This window comes from Pituophis catenifer, unplaced genomic scaffold (genome assembly GCF_029215685.1).
Source record: "Pituophis catenifer annectens isolate HBS135680 unplaced genomic scaffold, rPitCat1.0.hap2 SCAF_8, whole genome shotgun sequence".
Classification (NCBI taxonomy): domain Eukaryota; kingdom Metazoa; phylum Chordata; class Lepidosauria; order Squamata; family Colubridae; genus Pituophis; species Pituophis catenifer.
The window spans coordinates 1,014,875-1,037,903 of record NW_027256888.1 but is presented as its reverse complement, the minus strand read 5'-3'; the positions used below and the strand labels follow the sequence as shown (position 1 = coordinate 1,037,903).

The 23,029-nt window shown below is 43.6% G+C and overlaps 1 protein-coding gene across 2 annotated transcripts in view; it reads left to right on the top strand.

The window, feature by feature from the left end:
• The window catches only part of KCNIP4 (potassium voltage-gated channel interacting protein 4), a 267,976-nt gene that overhangs the window by 68,630 nt on the left and 176,317 nt on the right, over positions 1 to 23,029 (top strand). The window contains exon 1 of one of the 2 annotated variants that reach the window (XM_070948343.1): positions 2,119 to 2,206. The exons of the other annotated variant lie outside the window; for it this stretch is intronic. Coding sequence (XP_070804444.1) covers positions 2,119 to 2,206 — 88 coding nt within the window. Of the gene's footprint in view, positions 1 to 2,118; positions 2,207 to 23,029 lie in introns of those variants that run through there. 2 annotated transcript variants of the gene reach the window in all.

Sequence of the window (23,029 nt, the reverse complement as noted above, 5' to 3'; positions counted from 1 at the left end):
TTTGGTAGGGGGAATAACATAAAATAAAAATTCCACAAAAGCCATTTAAACTTTTGTGGAAAAGACAGAATAAAAATCCAACCACATTTTAAAAGTCTCCTTCAGGTTAGAGCAGGTTTCTGATGATTTCTGGCCATGTTATGTATACGCAATAAGGTTTTCTGTGATGCCCTGTGGACAGAGGCCCTTTCCTGCATACTAAAGAACAAAGCTTCTGGCAATGGAGGCTGTTCCCAGAATTCTGCATGTGCTGCCTGGGGAATTCTGGGAGTTGAAGTCCACCCATCTTAAATTGCCAAAGTTGAGCAATGCTGTCCTAGGTTGTGTTGCATTGGAAATGGGAAGAGTTGGACACCCAGTTTATGGGGAGATTTTCCCTCAACCCAACCTGCCCAACAGGGATCCAGTTTGAAAAGACTTTCTTAATTACATCCTATTTACTCTCCAAAGCAATTGGGATCTAAAGGCAGGCTGCCAGATCGGTGCTCCAAAACTCTGGGGAACCAATAGAATGTGGTAATCTATCATCTGCCAATCTATCATCTGTCTGTCTGTCTGTCTGTCTATCTACTGTATATCATCTCTCTCTCTCATCTATCTATCTATCTATCTATCGATCTATCGATCTATCTATCATCTACCTACTTATCTACCTACCTACCTATCGATGTATCTATCATCTACCTATTTATCTATCTGACTAGCTGATTATCTATCTATCTATCTGTCTATCATCTGTGAAATTTATCATCTGTTAATCTATCATCTGTCAATCTATCTGTCATCTGTCAGTATCTGTCAGTCTGTTAGTCAGTCAGTCTGTCTGTGTCTATTTACTCTATCTATCTCTATCTATCTATCTATCTATCTATCTATCATCTACCTACTTATCTACCTATCTATCTATCTATCTATCTATTGATCTATCATCTACCTATCTACCTAGCTATCTGACTATCTATCTATCTATCTGTCTGTCTATCATCTGTGAAATTTATCATCTGTTAATCTATCATCTGTCAATCTATCTGTCATCTGTCAGTATCTGTCAGTCTGTTAGTCAGTCAGTCTGTCTGTGTCTATTTACTCTATCTATATCTATCTATCTATCTATCTATCTATCTATCTATCTATCTATTGATCTATCATCTACCTATCTATCTATCTATCTATCTATCTATCTATCTATCTATCTATCTATCTATCTATCCGACCCTCCCTCCCTCCATCCATATCAATCATCTAGTAGCCTTAAAGCTAACTGTAGGTCTAATGATGTGGTCCCAAGAGTTGGCCCTGCCTAGAGGTATCTCTATCTCCAAACTTGTTCTCAAAGCTGAACTGCGTAACTATGCTTGACATTACCTTGACTGCAGGGCCGAGTTATTCCCCCTCCCCCTCCCCCGCAAAACACGAAGTCCGCGCCCTTCCTTATTCCACAAGTTGACAGTGACCCAACCCCCCCGCCCCAAAACCAACAAGGTGCTGCCGTTGTTACAGCCTAAGAAACTTTCCGCGCCTTTGGCCCCCTCCCCTTCTCCCAGAGGGTGATGAAAGGGGGCGTAGGACAAGCGCGGCCACCCTCAACCCCCCCTCCGCCCCCCCCAGATCTCTCTCTCCAGCTGCCCAGAGGGAGGCGTTGCCTTGTCTCCCTTCGGCCGGCGTGGTCCTCGCTCCATCCTTCCAGCCGTCGGCGGCTGCTTCCTCGAGGAAGGCGCCTTTCCCTGGGCAGGGGCAGAGTTGGCTTTGCAGAGCCGGCCTCTGGGCGAGCCCTCCGGAGGGTTCAGCCGAGCAGCGGTCCTGACCTGCTCCCCGCCTGGGGGGGCTTCCCACGCGTCGGGGGCAGCCGGCGGGCTCTTCGCAGGGGGACCGGAGCGCCTGCCCGCCTTCCTTCCACCTCCTGGCCCAGCCCTCGGGAGGAAGCGACTTGGGGGCTCCTCTGCCTCCCACCCACCCACCGCCCCCGCCCCGGGTTGGGCAAGGCAGCTCCGGAGGAGGCAAAGGGGAGCCCGGATTAGGCGCGTGAAACCTCCGCCCGCTTTCTGGTCCAGCCAAGGACGCGCCCTCGCTCGCTCTCTCGCTCGCTCTCTGCTGCGGGGAGACGCGGCTCTGCCTAAAATGAGCGGATGCCGCAAACGGTGCAAACGGGAAATCTGGAAATTTGCCCAGTATCTCTTCAGGGTCGTCACCGGGACGCTTCCGACAGGTAAGAGCACCTGGGCTGCTGGCGAGGCTTCCAGCTGCCACTCGGCTCTCTCTCCTCCAGCCTTAAGGCGCCTCCTTAGCCATCCAAAGGGCTTCGGATGCCGGGCTGCAAATTCTGCCCAGCCGAGCAGAAAAACCAGGTTGACTCGAGTTAGAATCCATAAAGCGACGCAGATGCAGAGGCGGCTAAATACGCTTCCAGCCGCTTTTGAGTTTGCATCTGTGGTTCCGGCGCACTTTCTTTTCTTAGTTATAACGTCTGAACGGGTTTTGCGTTCTCTTAGTCGGCAAGCAGAGCTGATCTCGGCGGGGTAAACTTCACACCGACGCCGGATGTTAACGTGGGGTCGCTTAGTTAGGGAATTGTCTTGGGGGAGAAGTAGTGAAATAGGAGTAGAATTTGCATCCTGTGAACTTTTTTTTTTTTTAATTTCTCTCCCAAAAGCAGAATCCTTGAAACTGGACACTTGGAAGAAATTGGTGTGTGTGTGAGTGAGAGAGAGAGAGAGAGAACACGTGCGCACACCAAGCCTGGATTAATCTCTAGTAGTGCAAGGGTGGGTGAGAAGAACAGTGCAGGAAGACGGGTTGATAGATTGATTTTACTTTAAAAAGAAAAGCTGGCCCTTAGAATAGAAGCAGGCTGCCATTCTAAATAAAGAGATCATGTTTCTTGGGTGACAACTACACTAATGATCCTAGGTTATTGTTAACATCTCCATTGCTTTTTTTCAAGGCCACGTTTTTCCTTTCCCTTGTTAAAAATGCCAGTTTATGATGTGCTGGTAGGAACCGGTGGCATCTCTATACAGATGGGTTAATGGAAGGCAGATATAGCTAGACGGGGCTGCAAAGGGCTTGTACATAAATATGATGCAAAATCAGCCTGAATACGGACAGACAGAAATGGGCCGGTCTCCGCATTAACTCTTGGCTACTTACTAAGCCTTGAAAGTTTTTATGTGCTGATGTGTAAGTACATTGTTTGTCTCAAGTTTTGACAGGACAGTCTATATCTCCCGGATCCCAAACGGGTGATTTTCTTGCTTTATTTATTGACGTTTACTTGAATTTTATGATACCGTATTCAAGTAGTCTAATTGCCAATCTTAATCCTTTCCCTCTTTTGTCACACATGTGGTGTAGTGAGGGCAAGCATTTTAGCATTCTCTCTGGTTTACTAAAGGGACATGGTGGCTCAGTGGCTAAGGCACTGAGCTTGTCAATTGGAAGGTCGGCAGTTCAGTGGTTCGAATCCCTAGTGCCGCGTAACGGGGTGAGCTCCCATGACTTGTCCCAGCTTCTGCCAACCTAGCAGTTCGAAAGCAGGTAAAAAATGCAAGTAGAAAAATAGGGGCCACCTTTGGTGGGAAGGGAACAGCGTTCCGTGCACCTTTGGCATTGAGTCATGCCGGCCACATGACCACAGAGACGTCTTTGGACAGCGCTGGCTCTTTGGCTTTGAAATGGAGAGGAGCACCGCCCCCTAGAGTCAGGAACGACTAGCACATATGTGCGAGGGGAACCTTTACCTTTACCTTGTTTACTTATTTATTGAGCAAATTTACCTCGGCTGCTGATTTCCCAAAAGGTGATTTCTGGAGAGTTTAAAAACAAAATAATGAGTAAAACCACATTGACCAGAGATCTGCCACTCTCAGGCCAACAGCTTCTCCGAAGAGTTCATGGACTTCCCACTTCTACGAAGTCTTTTTCAGCTTCTGAGTCAGCCCAAGGTGACCCCTAAGTTGGCTTTACCTTCTTGGCTGCTGTCTCTGGTTTTTCTTCCCGTGGCCTTCGTGCTTCCCACGCCTTCCTTTTCCCATGCTGCCGTATCAGCGAACGGGGACAGTCCAAGCAGAGTTAATACCTTCATTTGAATGGAAAAGAATTAATCACAAATTAAATCCTCTCATTACGGGAATTCTCTTCCATTTAAACCAATAAATTAAGTTTCAGCTTAATTCTCCCACTAAAAGTCAGCAGGGATTTAAAATAATTTGCTTTTGAATGTTGGGACCTGTTTTTAAAAGAGTTGATGGCTGGTGAAAGCAGGCGGGGTGTTCTTTTTAAACACATGAGCCCAGAACATCCATTCTTTTGCTCTTACGGTGTTCTTCTGACTTCTCAATTTCAATTTGTTGAGTTTTCTACATCCCAGTCCTGCTCGCTTGACTCAACGCTGAGCAAGGTGTGAAGGTGCTACATCTCCCTGACATTGCACTGCCAGCCAATCAATATTTAGAAGATCTCAAAATGCCAGAGAAGGGCTAACAGTTGGAATATAAAATATACTCCTCTCTCTGGTCATCCATGAGGTAGGCTGGATGACCAGTTTCAGACCAGCATTCTGCAACCGTGTGGTATCAAGTTCTTGGTTTCAGATCCAGTTTCCAGAAAGTGCTTTGAAATATATGTGAACATAGCAACACAGGTCCACCTTAAAGGAGAGGCATCTTTTCCTAAGCTGATGTTTAGTTAGCTCCAGTCCTTAGGTTCTCCATTATTAGTAGAGAGGACTGAAGTTACGGGGTAAATTCAAACAACTATTTAGTCACAGTTTCATTCATGCCAGTGATGACAGGAAACGGAGAGATTTTAACTCCAGGGTGGTCATTTACAACCTTTGAACTTCAACTCTTCAACTTGCTGGCTCAGGAATTCTGGGAGTTGAAGTCCACAGGTCTTAAAGGGGGCATAGTTGACAACCCCTGCTTTAAATGATGCTGCCCACCCCCCACCCCAGCGGATCTCTGTGTTGTCCCACTCACTCACACACACACATAATGGTGGCTTAGTGGTTTTTTTTTTTAATATTCCCCATTAACTTCCTTCACTAAAACCCCAGAACTGTCCCAGTCACGTCCAGCCAAAAGCAGATTGATCCTGGCCCACAGAGCAATCGGCCAGTGAGTTCACCTAAAAGTTTCCCAAACAAGATAAACCCACCAGGCAAAATGAAATCCGCAACACAAGAGGGTTCAGGAGGCAAGAAAAGTCCAGAGTTCACAAGGTATGATCCAAAGCCAGGGTATGATATCAATTCAAAGCAAGGCAAGAATCACAATGACTGGGAAACAGACAACTAAGAAATGAACACGTTTCCATCTGTCTATTGTGCTAAATAGCCAACTTCTGATGCAGCCCATCAAGAAGGGCGAGGCTGCCTCCTTGCAAGTAACCTGGCTGACCTTCTCTGGTCCTGCCTTCTCTCTGTCCTATGTGTTCTTGGATCAGGGGCAGAAGGCAGATCCTCCTCCTCTTCACTGACAGGCTGCAACTGCATAATTTCCCCATCTGGAGCCTCAGGGCTGTCCTGCTGCAGCTGTGCTTGAACCAAATCCCTCTCAGGTGGCTTCTTGGAGCCATTGACCAACTCTCCTCCAGATGTGCCAGGAACTGGTTCAACCTCCCCCGACCTGACATCTGAACAGATGTCTGAAGGAGTCATCACAATTCACCATGCACCACTATCTATCTAATCTTGATACACCAGACTCCAAAATCCGTGATTGATGGCTGATAAAATCCAGTGTGTCACCATACGGCAGATTCACAACTGCTGTAAATGACTGAGTGGTTGATCATCTACTGCATCTCCAGAATTTTTCAGGAGACCAGTTGTCAACATCATCCCCTTGTTCATGAAAAGAGAAGAACAAATGGACACAAAAGTTAGGTGTCTGGTTGTCTTTGTAGAAGAAAGAAGTCAGACGAAGTCAGGTGCCAGATGTGTTGAGAGATGCTATAGGAAACTATCATTACTTATAATCTGCTAATTTGGAGACAGGTATAGATACAGATTAACAGCATTGGAAGGGATTTTGTAGGTCATCTAGTCCAACCTCCCCCCACCCAAGCAGGTGACCCTACACCATTTCTGACAGATGGCAGTCCAGTCTCTTCTTGAAAGCCTCCAGGGATGAAACTCCCACAACTCCCGAACTTCTGTTCCATTGGTTGATTGTTCTCACTGTCAGAAAACTTCTTCTTATTTCTAGGTTGAATCTCTCCTTGGTCAGTTTCCATCTATTATTCAATGTCCGGCCTTTGGGTGCTTTGGAAAATAGCTTGACTCCCTCCCTCCTCTCTGTGGTAGCCCCTCAAATATTGGAAGATGCTATCCTGTCTCCCCTGGTCCTTCTCTTCACTAAACTAGCCAGGCCCAGTTCCTGCAACCATTCTTCATATGTTTTAGCCTCCAGCACCCTAATCCTCTTGGGTTGCTCTTCTCTGCACTTTTTCTACAGTCTCAACATCTTTTTTATAGCGTGGTGACCAAAACTGGGTGCCGTATTCCAGATATGCTTTTACTAAGGCTTTCTAGAGTGGTATCTCAAAGGGTAAAGCCAAGATCCTTTCTGCTGCATTGAGCTTTCAGGAGGAAAGGATAAAAATGTAATGAATGATGCAGACAGTGAAATCACCCTTTGACACCAAGCATTAAGGTTGCCTGAAAATCCAACAATTTGCTTTTTATCTTCAGCTCAGTACATTAACCATCAAACTCCATAAAACTCAACATTCTGGTCTCTCAGTTTGACCTGAGCCAGGAGTCTGTTTACAAAGACCACAACTATGCTGTGTGCAAATTTCCCCTGTGAAATTGGAGAGATGTGTAGACTCACCATATGTTCAAAATTTGGAGATACCACACAGTGCCTGTTTGGACCATTAATTGTTCCCGTTTTCCAGCTCTCTAGTTCCAGGCGATTCAGATGCAGGATAATGAAGTGGGTGATATCCTAGTGAAGGAATTTGTAAAAGGCAAAGCTTTTCCCATTTTCTGATCTTTAAATCAAGTTGCAATCATGACTGGCATTTAATGAAGATGGGCAGAGCTGTGTTTTGCTTCAGCCTGACCTTCCTTTATATCTCTCCCCTTGCTCCCCCCTCCCATCTGGAAGAAGCCATCTTTATAGAGTAGAGTAGAGTAGAGTAGAGTAGAGTAGAGTAGAGTAGAGTAGAGTAGAGTGGAGTGGAGTGGAATGGAATGGAATGGAATGGAATGGAATGGAATGGAATAGAATAGAATAGAATAGAATAGAATAGAATAGAATAGAATAGAATAGAATAGAATAGAATAGAATAGAATAGAATAGAAAATAGAATAGAATAGAATAGAACAGGAGTTGGAAGGGACCTTGGAGGTCTTCTAGTCCAATCCTCTGCTTAGGCAGGAAACCCTACACCACTTCAGACAAATGGTTATCCAACATCTTCTTAAAAACTTCCAGTGTTGGAGCATTTACAACTTCTGGTGGCAAGTTGTTCCACTGATTAATTGTTCTAACGGTCAGGAAATTCCTCCTTAATTCCAGGTTGCTTCTCTCCTTGATGAGTTTCCACCCATTGCTTCTTGTCCTGCCCTCGGGGGCTTTGGAGAATAGCTTGACTCCCTCTTCTTTGGGGCAGCCCCTGAGATATCTCTTCTGGCTTGTCCAGTTTTGCAAAGTGACCGAGCCAGAATGACAGCTCTGGACAAAACTTCAGGGAAAGAACAAGCCACACACACACATATTCTGAGTTTGCCTTGCAAAACCAAAGGGGGGGGGAGGAGGTAGCCATCCTCTGTTCTGAAGGATCAAGGTTTGCAGAGATGGGGGTCGACTGACCCAGGTACAAAGGCAGACGTTTTCTCCAACAGAGTGGTGGGGCTGACAGGAAACTTTCCAAATAACTTTCTGGATGCCTCTGCTTGGGGTGGTGTCAAAGTGGATTTTCTAAAAACCAGGAAAGAAAGAGGGACAGGTGTGTTATCTTGCCTGATATTTTTGCCTGATCGCCTTGGTTGCTCAGTGGTCAGAATGCAGTATTGCAGCCCAACTCCTTGCTCACTGCCAGGAGTTCGATCCTGACTGGCTCAAGGTTGACTTAGCCTTCCTTCCTTCCTTCCTTCCTTCCTTCCTTCCTTCCTTCCTTCCTTCCTTCCTTCCTTCCTTCCTTCCATGGTTGCGCAGTGGTCAGAATGCAGTAGTGTAGCCCAACTCATTGCTCACTGCCAGGAGTTCGATCCTGACTGGCTCAAGGTTGACTCAGCCAGCCTTCCTTCCCTCCTTCCTTCCTTCCTTCCCTCCTTCCTTCCTTCCTTCCTTCCTTCCTTCCTTCTTCCTTCCTTCCTTCCTTCCTTTCCTTGGTGGTGCAGTGGTTAGGATACAGTATTGCAGGCTAACTCTGTCCACTGCCAGGCGTTCGATCCTGACAGGCTCAAGGTTGACTCAGCCTTCCATCCTCCTGAGGTGGGTAAAATGAGGACCCAGATTGTTGAGGGGAGGGGGGGCTCCCAAGAAGCTGACTGTGTAAACCTCCTAGAGAGGGCTGGAAAGCACTGTGAAGTGGTATATAAAAGTCCAAGTGTTATTGCTAGCTTAATCTAGGTGACCAGTTTCCTGACTTTGAGCTGCTTGTAGACACGATCGTTCAAAGCAAAGGTCCCTTCCACCCTTGTAGCTCTGGAGCCCATTCCTTTCCAAGGTCCATGTTTGTTCTCCTCCTGCTTTCAGATCAAAACGACTGTGGAAAGCTTCTTGCCAGAACTTCAAATGTTCACATTTCTCCCTTCAGCCTCAGAATTCAAATTTATTTTATAATATTGCAATGTCATGCTCAGCTGGAGAGGAATCTTCTCTTCCTACGTGTTGCACCTGTCTCGTGGTGAGCATCCCTGGTGCTTTCATCTGAATGGAGGGACAGCAAATCGGAAATGGCCTGCAGAGAAAGTTCACATGGGAGATGTTGCATCCAGCACTTCAGAGCTATATCATACTGTCACTTGTGGGACTCACTTCCCACTGGCTTTGTTTGGGTTGGGCACATTAAACATGAGAGGAGGACATCCATTTCCATGGGTTCAGAGATCCCAAAGCTTGTTGCCACTTGTGCATCCTACAAATGTAAAGGAAGGAGTGATGGAGGCCTGAAGGGTGCAGAGGAAGGAATCGATTAGGGGCTGAATATATTCAGCTTGAAAGTGTATTACAGACAAACTAAGGAGAGAGCTAATGCCTTAATCAATAGAGTAATCGAATAGCAGAATAACAGAGTTGGAAGGGACCTTGGAGGTCTTCTAGTCCAACCCCCTGCTCCAGCAGGAAACCCTACACCATGTCAGACAAAGTGGTTGTCCAATCTCTTCTTAAAAACCTCCAGTGATGAAGCACCCACAACTTTTGGAGGCAACTTCTGTTCCACTGGTTAATTGTCCTCACTGTTAGGAAGTTTCTCTTTAATTCCAGATAGCTTCTCTCCTTGCTTAGTTTCCATCCGTTGCTTCTTGTCCTGCCTTCTGGTGCTTTGGAAAACAAGTTGACCCCCTCTTCTTTGGGGCAGCCTCTGAAATACTGGAAGAATATCTAAACGTCCATCATCTCTTTCCCAGATAATTTTTGTGGTATCTTAGGATGCCAATCCAAAATGCAGGGAGCTCGTCTTCTCCTTCGCTGTTTAATTTCTGCGTGTGCTGTAAAAGGAGTGGGAAGGACAGAGGTAAAATCTGATCACAGCATCGGTTATTAGTAGAGCAAATTTTTATGCACTGTTCCCAAAATAAATTCTGGCAGATTAAAATTAGTTCTCATCAAAATGCTGTGCTTGGGTTTCCAAAAACAAATGGCAAGGAGAGCCAAAGAATCACGAGAAATGTGTGTTTCATCCCTATATTCGCTCCTTATTTAAACAGACACAAACAAACATATTACATACTATATATATATATATATATATATATATATATATATATATATATATATATATACACACACACACACACACACACACACACACACACACACACACACTGCCTATTTATAATAAAAGCGTTGTTCTTTTAAAGTATTGACTCGTTCACTTACTGAATATTGTAAGCAAAATGTGTACTATCCGATTAAAAGAAAAGCTATTGGGTTAGGATGAGGCAGGACAACAGTGGAAGATGCCTCCTATATAGGCCAAGCCCTGATACTACAATGCTGGTTTGAAATACAGTTAGTCCTCAACTTACGACAGTTCATTTAGTGATGGTTCAAAGTTAAAACGGCATTGGAAAAAAGTGCTTTAAGGCTGTTTTTCCACACTTAACGATTGTTGCAGCATCCCCATGATCAAAATTCAGACAACTGGCAACTGGTTCATATTTATGACAGCTGCAGTGTCCCGGGGGTGGGTGGGTGGGGTGTCACGTGACCCCCCTTTTGTGACCTCCTGACAGAGCAGAGTCAATGGGGAACCAACTGTGTTGCTAACCTAACAACTGCAGTGATTTCCTTAACAGCTGCGGTGAGCAACGTCTTAAAATGGGCCAAAACTCACTTAACAAATGTCTTGCTTAGCGACATAAATTTTGGGGGACAATTGTGGTTGTAAGTCGAGGACCCCCTGTACCTGATCTGGGAGGTGACCAGGCAGAGGGATGCAATCAAGATCAAGGGAGGTCCTAATACCACTCTATAAAGCCTTAGTAAGACCACACCTAGAGTACTGCATCCAGTTTTGGTCACCACAATATAAAAAAAGATGTGGAGACTCTGGAAAGAGTGCAGAGAAGAGCAACCAGGATGATTAGGGGACTGGAGGCTAAAACATACGAAGAACGGTTGCAGGAACTGGGCCTGGCTAGTCTAGGGAAGAGAAGGACCAGGGGAGACATGATAGCTGTCTTCCAATACTTGAGGGGCTGCCACAAAGAGTTGGGGATCAAGCTGTTCTCCAAAGCTCCTGAAGGCCAGACAAGGAAGGATCGATGGAAATTGACCAAGGAGAGATTCAGCCTAGAAATAAGGAGAAATTTCCTGATAGGGAGAACAATCAACAGGAACAGAAGTTGCCTTCAGAAGTGGGAGCTTCATCACTGGATCCTTTCAAGAAGAGACTGGACTGCCCTCTGTCAGAAATGGTGTAGGGTCTCCTGCTTGGGCTGAGGGTTGGACTAAATGACCTACAAGGTCCCTTCCAACTCTGTTAATCTGTTAAAGTCAGGGTCAAACACGTCATTAGTTTGGAGTCACGAGAGACTCCAACTCTGTGAAAAGAGGGTGAAAAAAATGTAGCATGTCTGTTCGGTCAAGACGTCTAGCTGTGGATGATGTTGAGGGTTTATAACAAGATTATTGTGGCCTGTTGTGACATCTAATCGAATTGTATGCACTGTTGCTGACCAGACATTTGTAAGTGAATGATTGAATTAAACAGCTTTTTGTAGTACTGTAGCTACACATTGGCTCAGGCCTTTTCTACATTGTTAGCTTTTAGTTGCTGATGTGAACGAAACATCTGATTTTTTACAAGGCTACATAGACCACAGTCACTTGCTGTAATTCTCAGTCATCCAGATCATGGTTGCCCTAAAGGTGCTTTTTCAAAAGAGAGGGTAAAAAAATAGAAAGTCCAGTTGCCTCTTCAGAAAGCACCTTTGAGACACTTCCTGTAATGTAACTTCATAAAGGCATGAAGTAGCCGGCATAGAAGTCAGTAAACTACAAAATGGGAATTGTGCTTCTGCTAGGAATAATGGAGATTGAGCCGAAAAGTCAACAAAAGTCTCCAAAGTAGGTCTTGATGAACCATTTTTACACAGTTTGCAAGAAAATTATTACGCTGTGGCGAAGCTAGGCTTGACTGATTGGAATTAAAATGGAGGAAAGGACCAGGGAGGACATGATAGCAATGTTCCAATATTTGAGGAGCTGTCACAAAGAAGAAAAAGTCAACCTATTCTTCAAAGCAACTGAAAGAAGGACAGGAAACATTGAACAGAAGCTAATCAAGGAGAGAAGCAACCTAGAACTAAGGAGAAATTTCCTGACAATGAGAACAATTTAACCAGTGGAACAGATTGCCACCAGAAGTTGTGGATGCTCTATCACTGGAGGTTTTTAAGAAGACACTTGTTGTTGTTAGTTGTGAAGTTGTGTCCAACCCATCGCGACCCCATGGACACCGTTCCTCCAGGCCTTCCTGTCCTCTACCATCCTCTGGAGTCCATTGAAGCTCATGCTGACTGCTTCAGTGACTCCATCCAGCCACCTCGTTCTCTGCCGTCCCCTTCTTCTTCTTTTGCCCTCCATCGTTCCCAGCATTAGGCTCTTCTCCAGGGAGTCCTTCCTTCCTTCTCATTAGGTGGCCAAAGTATCTGAGTTTCCTCTTCAGGATCTGGCCTTCTAAAGAGCAGTCAGTCAGGGTTGATCTCCTCTAGGACTGACCGGTTGGATGGCCTTGCAGTCCAAGGGACTCGCAGGAGTCTTCTCCAGCACCAGAGTTCAAAGGCCTCCATTCTTTGGCCTTCTCAGCCTTCCTTATGATCCAATTTTCACAACCATCCATTGCAACTGGGAAAACCATCGCCTTGACTGTATGCACTTTTGTTGGCAGGGTGATGTCTCTGCTTTTTAGTATGCTAAGAAGAGACCAACTGAAAAATAATAATTCAGATTTTCCTGTCTCAAGAATTCACTGTCAGAACGATGAAAAAATAATCAAATCTTAAAACAGTGCAGTTTCTCATATCTTACACCATTCTGGAGATGTAACTTCTCTTTCCATATTCCATTCTGAGGAAGGGACCTCTCAATTCCTCAGCAGTTCCTGTCCACTTACTCACCCGAACTATTAAACATTCTCCCATTTTAAATAATTGGTCCTTACTGACAAGGATTTTGAGAATGGGAGGACTTTTCCATGAAATAAAAATGCAGAAATGTTCTAAAGTAACAGGTTAAAAATAATGTCTCCCAGCTTTTTAAAAGTATTTCCGTTAAAAAAGAATTGAAAGAATTCTGTCCGGTGATGTGAAACTTTATTTTATTTTTTTTAAATCCTCCACATCATCCAGTAGAATTTTTAATTTGTAAAACGAATAAATGCTTCATCAGCCCAATATTACTTCTCTGTGTGAGTTTTCTCGTTATTCTGCTAATAAATCTTCAGTTGGAGAAGGATCATGCTCCAAATAATTTTTCATTTGAGTGCATGAAGAAGAAATGTCTGGCTGGACCAGGCTGTGTAGCTTCCAACGATTCTGTCCTTTTTAGGTGAAATGGTATTTTGCACAGAGTTACAAAGTACATCCGCATAAAGAGCTGTGAGATATTTTTTTTCCTGTTCTTCTTTCCCACAATTTGGGGAAAAAATATTGGTAACAGTCAGTTATTGATCAGGGGCAAATAGATAAAACTCTTTTGACTTCTCAGATGATAAAGAAGAGTTGATAGATAGGACGTCTGCCCAACTGCTAAGTAACCCAATTATTTATTTAGCATATTAAGCGACCAGTGTGTGTGTGTGTCTCCATATCTACTCTAATTGGCCTTGTTGCCTTACTTCTGCTTCATTCTTGGAATAATGAAATCCAGGCAGTGGTGAAATCCAATTTTTTTTACTACCTGTTCTGTGGGCGTGGCTTGGTGGGCGTGGTGTGGCTTGGTGGGCGTGGCAGGGGAAGGATACTGCAAAATCTGTGTTCCCTCCCGACTCCTGGGAGAAGGATATTGCAAAATCTCCATTCCCTCCCCACTCTGGGGCCAGCCAGAGGTGGTATTTGCCGGTTCTCTGAACTACTCAAAATTTCTGCTACCGGTTCTCCAGAACCTGTCAGAACCTGATGGATTTCACCTCTAAATCCAGGCCACCACATCAAAGGTCCTATAGAGGAGAGGTCTCCAAATTTGGCAACTTTAAGACTTGTGGATTTCAACTCCAGTACTGGCTGGGGAATTCTGGGAGTTGAAGTCCCCAACTCCCAAGAGTTGGAAGGGACCTTGGAGGTCTTCTAGTCTAACCCCCTGCTCAAGCAGGAAACCCTATACCATGTCAGACAAGTGGTTGTCCAATCTCTTCTTAAAAGCCTCCAGTGATGGAGCACCCATGACTTCTGGTGGCAAGCTGTTCCACTGGTTAATTGTCCTCACTGTCAGGAATTTTTTCCTTGGTTCTAGGTTGCTTCTCTCCTTGATTGGTTTCCATCCCAAGTCTTGAAGTTGCCAGGTTTGGAGACCCCAGCCATAAAGGAAGAAATAAGTAATGAGGAGGAAAAGTGCAGATATAAAACACAACTGGCTGCCTTATTCTGCCTCCGTATTTTTAATTAAACATCAGAGTCTATTCAATTAGTATGCTGCTCTTAGGAGTTCCGTACGTGAAGTCTGGGGGAGATGAAGAAAAAAAATAACAGCTGGCATTTCTCCATCTCCCTGTTTTCTCTGCCTTGTTTGCATATTTGATCATCCCATTTCATAACTGTGAACCCAAGTCATTTATAAGTAGGTTTGAACAATGTAGCATCTCAAAAGGCACATCCCTGTGGCACAGGACTCTAGGCTTCCAACCTGACGTAGACTCAATGACTTGCAAAGTACAATTTGCTCAACCAGCTCTGCTTCTCTCTAACAGGAGCACCATAGTTGCCATCTTCTGTCCTACAATCTCATGGGAGATTTCACTCAAGTCAAAGAACTCCATGTCTACCACAATCTGGTTAGTCTACTGAAAAAGGATGAATTTGGCACAACTGTTTCTTAATAAAAACACTAGCGCTAGCACTGATGTTGTTAGCTAGTTTGGGTAATGAAGAAACTGAACGAAAAGAACCAAGCTCAGAAAGCATCAAGGAACCCTCAGGGGTCCTTCTTCTTTGCAGGCCTTCTAGAGTCCTTTTCCTAAGTCCCAAAAGCTTGCAAAAGCTACTCTTCAAGAGTCTAGAGCGGTGTTCCTCAACCATAGTAACTTTAAGACGCATGGCTGCTTAGAACTACGCCGACTTTGGTCTGACCTAAGTGTAGTACATAAAATTATCTTCTACAATGTCCTACCTGTCAATGACTACTTCAGCTTCAACCACAATAATACACGAGCAAATAATAGATACAAACTCAAGGTAAACCACTCCAAACTCAATTGCAGAAAATACGACTTCAGCAACAGAGTGGTCAATGCCTGGAATGCACTATCTGATTCTGTGGTTTCTCCCCCAAACCCCCATAACTTTAACCTTAAACTGTCTACTGTTGACCTCGCCCCATTCCTAAGAGGTCTGTAAGGGGTGTGCATAAGTGCACCAGCGTGCCTACCGTCCCTGTCCTAATATTCCTTTTTACTTACTCTTTTCATGTATTCAAATTATGTTTATACTTTTACCTGTTATCTTATATATGCTTGACAAATAAATAAATAAAATAAATAAATATGACAAGGTTGAGAAACTATGGACTAGAGACATCACCAGTGGTGAGGCTCCAGAACCTATTCTACAGCTTCGGGGAGTAAGAGTTCTTCTTGACAAGGTTTTTTTTGGGGGGAGGGGGTGTCATCTTTCTCCATCTCCTCCATCTGATCTTCTTTTCGAAAGCATATTCTGAGAACTTCCTTAATAAACTATCTTTGCTGCTAGGTCCTTTACCAGTCTGCCTTTTTTTTTGGTAGCAGAAATGCTGGTTGAACCTTTCAGGCTGGAGAGCCAACATGGGTCTCCTGGGCAGGTCTGTCAGAGTTTCTTGCAAAAATCAAATCCAGAAAGCACACACAGGCAAACCGATTCAGCAGGATTCATTAACTTCTTTATATACATAATAATACATCAAGATAAATGTACAATACCAGTATAGATTCTTCTTCAATGTAGTAGCAGTTACAAGCAAAACACGAGGCAGGAGAGAACAATTAGTTTCATTTCAGCAGAACAGACTAGTTTCAGTTTCTCTGCACGGACTCAGAAGCTGCAGACTAAGACACGCCCTGGTTCCAGTCTGTCTCAGCTCCCAAACAGCCCTCATTGGCTGACTTACTTGCTATGCCTATACATTGGCTGAGCATGTCCTATTCCAGTTGATGATATACTCTGACAAGGTCATGAGAGCAAGGCCCTACAACTTGTTCCTCTGATGCCCCCCCAGCAATGAACAGCCACCGAATCCCTCTTGGTCTCTCCCCTGCTAAGCACCTGTTTGCTCCCTGTGTGAGCTCCCTATGATTTTTAAAAAAACAACCCACAACCTAACAATGCAGTCATTTCAAGGGCAATCCAGCTAAGCTGGAAATAAATCATCTCGGCTCTCTTTAACATGCTGACAGTTTGGAACAGGCAGATCTGAAGCTAATTTCAAAAGGGCGCTCTTGCTTTTTGATTTCTTCACCCTTAAAAAAAAATCTCAACAGCAACTTTTTCCATCTTTCAAGGGGGAAACCCCCCCCCAGCTTTTGTGGGTCTTGTGGTTCTCTCCTACAGCAAAGAGAGTAGAGAAGAATGGTCTTCCCTCATGACGAAGCCAATTGCTGAGTGTGTAAATTATGTGCCATCATTAATACCATTCAGAGGTGGTATTCAGCCGGTTCAGATAGGTTCACACGAACCGGTAGTGGAAATCACGGCCTGGCTTTATGTCATCCTATTTAGGCATGTTTTTGAAGCTGGGCGCATGCATGGAAGTCCAGGCGCATGCGTGAAAGGAAGACACATGCACAAACTGGGCGTGCATCAGGGGTGAAATCCAGCAGGTTCTGACAGGTTCTGGAGAACGGTAGCGGAAATTTTGAGCAGTTTGGAGAACCGGCAAATACCACCTCTGGCTGGCCCCAGAATGGGGTGGGAATGGAGATTTTGCAGTATCCTTCCTCTGCTATGCCTACCAAGCCACGCCCACAGAACCAGTAGTAAAAAAATTGGATTTCACCACTGGCGTGCACGCACACAAAAGCAAGCAGGCGCGCACAGGGCAAACCAGTAGTAAGATAATGTGAAACCCACTGCTGGTACCATTGCTTCAATTTAATATCCACCATATCTTAGTTTAGGCATGGTGGTTTCTTGTTTGTTAGCCTGGCTTATAACTCTTCACAGGGCAAGATGAATTGCTCAGTGGCAAACAGGACACAAGAATCCTTAAAGGACCACGGTTGATTTCAAAATTTAATGAAGGTTTTGTAGTGAGATAATTGAAAAATCTGTTACGGCCAGGTAGCTTTCAATAATTTTACGGCAGAAAAATTGTACATGCGCTGAATGTTTTATGTAGATTTTTTTAATTTTTTTTTACAAAGCAGCGTAGTTCAATATGTTTGAATGGCCATCGTTCCTGAGAACACTCTTGATCAGTAATTTATCATACTGCTCCACACCAGAGGAGAATCTGAAATGGATTCAGGTTTGCAAAATTTTTGAGGTCACAGCACCTTGCCTTCTTCTAGAGATACAGTTTAACAGTAACAGAGTTGGAAGGGAACTTGGAGGTCATCTAGTCCAACCCCCTGCTCACACACGAGACCTGTACTAGGGATTTGAACTTCCAAAATACATCCCGGTTCTTGAAAATTCCTGCTTTCCTCATGAAGTAACCTTTTTTTTTTCTTGTTTACATATTTCAAACATTCGCAGGACATTATTTCTGTTTGTTGGGTCAATCTGTATGAATTGCAGATCTCCCCCCAAAAACTCTTTTTGTTTTATACTGTAATCCCTTACATCGGGGTGGAGTCGGGGCAAATGAATGGAGCTGAGTGTTTACTGGACGGATGCCCTTCCTGTTGCCAATGCAGAGTTCGCAGCAAACAATTACTCATTGTGCCCAGAGTGTTGTCGCTTGCCAGGCAGCCAATAGAGCTGGCAGCAGATTCGGACAGTGAGGAGGTTTGGGAGGAACATGGGCCAGTCCTGGAGTCTGGAGAAGGCTCGGACAAGGGCTCTGAGTCGGAGGCAGAGAAGGGGCCAAGGCCATCTGGTAATTTTTTGCTGCCTCCGGAGTCTGACATCAGCGAGGGAGAAGAACAGCGGGAGCCTGTTCCCAGTGTGCGCATCCGCAGAGCTGCCAGAAGACAGGAACAATTAAGAAACAGGGTCAACTTGGGAGTAAGGCTTGGAGATGATTGGCCCCTCCCATAAGACACAAAAGAGGAGCGAACAGGATGTGAGCTTTTTCAGGAAGCAATTTAATTCATATGGTCAGTTAAAGCTTTGGAAAGTTCTGTTTGACTCTGTGCTACGTTTGGCCTTGCCCTGCGTTTGGCAATTAGTTCTCTGGCAGCATTCCAAGGGAGATAAGGTGGGTGTTTGTAAATATTCCCCTGAAAGACTGTTCGAGAAGCCTTTCGGACTGGGAATGACAATAATTCACAACTGTATGAATAAAAGAGGTTTGCCGGGACTAAGATTGTGCCTGTATGCTTTCTAAGGAAGCCTAGGTCAGAACACAGAGAGATAAATATCTGCCGCTACCTAGGATCGAACTCACAGCCTCCTGATTGTGAAGCAAGAGCTCCACCTCTAGGCCATTGCACCACTGATTGCAGATCTCCAAAATGCTACTCAAGAAATCTTTTCAGTGTCTGGGTGAGACTTTTTAGCTGACTTATTCTATGCCTGGGGATGGAGCTATGAAGCTGGGGAGCTGTGCTGGACTGAGGAGTAACGCCTTCCCAAGTTTGTTTATTTATTTAATGTATGATGAGAATATGACAAAGAGAAGTAAACATACACACACAATCCACATAATTGTATGCAAAACGTCTACAGGGACAATGGTGGTGGCCTCATTACTGGATATTCAGTTCAGCTCTCCTAACACCTCTGGCGTTGCTTTGTGCAAATCTTCTAGGCCAGGGGTCTGCAACCTTAAACACTCAAAAGAGCCATTTGCACCCGTTTCCCACAGAAAAGAAAACAGCGGGAGCCACAAAACCCTTCCCATGCCTGACTATTTCTTGAGCGGCCACAAAACTAGCATATGTAGTTGAATTAAACATTTTGTTTTCTTCTGAAACTTTTCTTTTCTTGGTTGGCCTACCGGGGGTTGAAAAGCTCAATAAATCGCATGCTGGCAAGTGTCGCACATTGGCTGTTGTGATGCATATTTTGAGTGACAGGGAGCTGCAGCAGAGGGGTGAAAGAGCCACATGCGGCTCCAGAGCCGCAGGTTGCTGACCCCTGTTCTAGACAACCAGAGAACGCATGTCACGGGCAATGTTGCACAATATGTCTAATAGTTTGCATATCAGCACCACAATCGCAACAGGGGGATTCTTTCCATCCCCACTGATACAGGCTGGAAGCATTTCTTCCCATATCAGACCTAATACTGTTCAGTTTTGTCCAGATGGAGCGAGGCAGGTAAAAACCAGGTGGTTTTGTTGAGGGATCACTAATGGTCAGGCCACAAGAAGCCTCCTTGGACCGTGTCCAAGTGTGTTACTTTTTCACTGTCCACTTCGGAGCAGGGAAAGGGGCCTACGTTAAGTTGTCATGCTTCAAACATCTTGTGTGCCGTGCAGTCCTGATCAAGAAGAAGAAGATGTTAGTAGGTGGGGGGAGACAGTTGTTAAACGAAATTTCAAATTACAGAATTTTAATCTTCATCTGTAGCTCCAGGAAGGCTCTGGATTGGCAAAGGACACTTCATTTGGAATCTAGTTGCTTCTTGAATTCCAACCAATGCTATCAGTCTCCGTTCAAAGAGAGTTGGGGAAGCTACCTTATTTCTGTATTGTCCAGTTTCTGTTATATAATCCCATTACTTTCCGTTATAGTTCTCCTTTATATAGCAAACTTCCATTTTATTGTCCACTTAAGTGATAAAATATTAAAGTGTTGCTGAAATATTAAAGCTGTTACAATGCTCCGTTTTGTAACTGGCCCCTAACTCACAAAGTAAGAGAAAATATTTCACCCTCTTAAGTAAGGGGAGAGTACGCAGTAGATACTGGAAGCTATCTGTAACAAAATGAGGGATGACATTGAAATAACAAAGTCTTTTTGTGTGTGTGTTTATCTGGATATTTTTACTAGCCATAAAGCTAGGTAGCCATGCTACCCTTGTTTGTTAATGACTATCTCTGACTATGATTGTGGGCTAAAACCTCTGAAAACATACATGCAATTGGAGGCCTAAATATATTTGAGCGAAGAAAAGCAACAAAGATGATTATGGGGCTGGAGGCTGAAACATATGAAGGTTGCAGGAATTGGGTATGTCTAAGTGTAGTGAAAAGAAGGACTTAGGTGACATAATAGCAGCCTTCCAATATCTCAGGGGCTGCCCCAAAGAAGAGGGGGTCAACCTATTCTCCAAAGCCCCTGAAGGCAGGAGAAGAAGCAACGGATGGAAATTGATCAAGGAGAGAAACAACCTAAAACTAATGAGGAATTTCCTAAAAGGGAGAACAATTCATCAGTGGAACAACTTGCCTCCAGAAGTTGTGAATGCTCCAACACTGGAGGTTTTCAAGAAGACATTAGACAGCTATTTATTCAGAATGGCATAGGGTCTCCTGTTCGAGCCTCGGGTTGGACTAGAAGACCTCCAAGGTCCCATCCTATTCTGCTATTCTGTATTCTGTAATCTTAACATGAGACCTCAGCTAAACTTTTCACTGGTGCAATATTTTTAAGGTGAGCTGTTAAGCGCAGAATTTGTTTTCCTAGTTGAGCAGGTATTTAGTGTCTGTTTGTCTTGGGTCTCCTTGGGAATATATCTTCTGATTTCTAATTAGTGACTTTCTTCTTTTTCCTGAGCCAAGGGTAAAAAGTCTTATAAGAACAATCCAGTTCTTCTTTTTTCATTTGTTATCTAGATGTTTCAAGATAAAGAAACATTTCAAATTTGAAGAATGCACTTTGAAAGTTCTTGGTTGCACAGACATTTTGATCATTTTAAAAATAAGTCTTTGTCCCAAGAGGAACAGTTTCCCAGAAGGAAATATATATCAGCTGAAAACATGAAAGCCTTTTGCCATTTTGCTTAGTTAAATCCATCTTTTAGTTTTCTTATTCTTTTTTTTCCCTTTTGAACTACCAAAAAAAGAAAAGAAGATAAAAGAAAGCTTAGTAAAATAAATGCAGAAAGAAAGCTTCTGAGGAAAATGTGAGCAGAATATTATATTCTGTGTGTGTGGGGGGGGGAAATCTTTACTGATTTATTAAGAATCATAAACAAAGATATATTGCTAGTAATGTGATGTAAATTGAAAGACTATTAATTTCATGTTATATATAAAGTGAAGAATCCAGAAAGGAAAGGAACATAAAAATATCAGACAGTTAAATTAAACAAAATAATGTTTAAATACAAGTTGATTTGTTAAAATCCTTTGGCCAAAACATTTAGAAAGCAATAGCTGTAAAACATGACTGAGCTGTTGTTCTTCTAAATTAATTAATTTTTATCTGCCTTTATTATTTTTATCAACTCAAGATGGGGAAACATATCTGATACTAGTACTTTCTTCCTTGTGAGGTGGGTTGGGCTGAGAAACCATGATTTAGATTTAGATTCCTTCCTTGATCATTGTCTCCTTCCCCCAAATTCAGATCGGACATGTTGAGCTCAGGACATTTCGTGACCCCAATAAATCCTATAAGCCAAGATTTTTGAATCAGATTTCAATTTATGATTGCAATTGTTCTGAGCCTGGAGTGGATCAGACAGTATATGAATGGAATACATGAACTAGCTTAGGAGCAAAAAAAACCCACCTTCCTGGGCACCGAAGCATTCACTGAATGATTATTTTGCTTAGAGCATGGATTTTAACATCCTCTCTAGCATTTTAAATCCTTATTCAATATTCTGCTAGAAATCAACGGAAGAAAATGCCTCCTTGCTTGTTGTCTTGCTTCCTCCTCTCAGCTTGGACCAAACCTTTCCAATTTCTATTTATTAAAGCAGGCTTCGCAAACAAAAAAACCCCAGCAAAATTAAGATCAGTGAGATTTAACTACTTTTATTTAAGAAGTGCATTGTAACTTGAGAGTGAAATACAATCAACAGTTTCATAAAGTTGCATGTTAGCTCAACAAAATTTAGTAAAAAAAGAAAAAAGATTTATCCAGAGTTAGAGATGAAAATATCCAGATGCAGTAGAGATCAGACCAGCACAAGAGGACCAAAATTTCTTCTGAAATTTAAGTCTGGGTGTTTATATCCTTTGTATCCATGTTGCCAGATTTATGTTTTCTTCTGACTACCTCAACTGACCTTTCTAACATCCCTGGATCCAAGCTGGTCTTTTTTCCTCAGAAACTATGTAGAACATTCTAGCATGTTCCAACATGTTTTCAAATGTTGTTTAGTGCTTACTGTGATCTTACATTTTTCACACATTTTTCTTGTCAAAAAACTTCACTCGCCCCCAAATTTTCTTCTCCATTTAGACATTAATATAATTTTCTAGCCTGTATTTCTGAAACCACCCCCAAATTCTTCACAATATGCTCCAACTATTGTTTCCTAAAAAAATTGTTGCTGTTAGTCATAGTCGCAAAGTCGTGTCCGATGCATCGTGACCCCATGGACAACGTCCCTCCAGGCCTTCCTGTCCTCCACCATCCTCTGGAGTCCATTGAAGCTCCTGCTGACTGCTTCAGTGACTCCAGCCAGCCACCTCGTTCTCTGTCGTCCTTTTCTTCTCCTTTTGCCCTCCATCTTTCCCAGCATGAGGCTCTTCTCCAGGGAGTCCTTCCTTCTCATTAGGTGGCCAAAGGATTTGAGTTTCCTCTTCAGGATCTGGCCTTCTAAAGAGCAGTCATGGTTGATCTCCTCTAGGACTGACCGGTTGGATGGCCTTGCAGTCGAAGGGACTCGCAGGAGTCTCCTCCAGCACCATAGGAGAAAAATAGCATTGCTGAATTAAAATAAAAAGTCAGTAAATATTTGGAAATTAATCAGGAGTGGAATCTAATTGTAAGAAGGAATATATATGTGTGTTTAGTTTTTGGTTAAACAAAGACTCACACATGCATTCACACCCACAATTATTACCGGTATTTATAAACACATGCATCCTATTATAATGTTGCAGCTGTGACATATGTTGTTGAAGAACAGTTGCAGGAATTGAGTAGGTCTAGTTT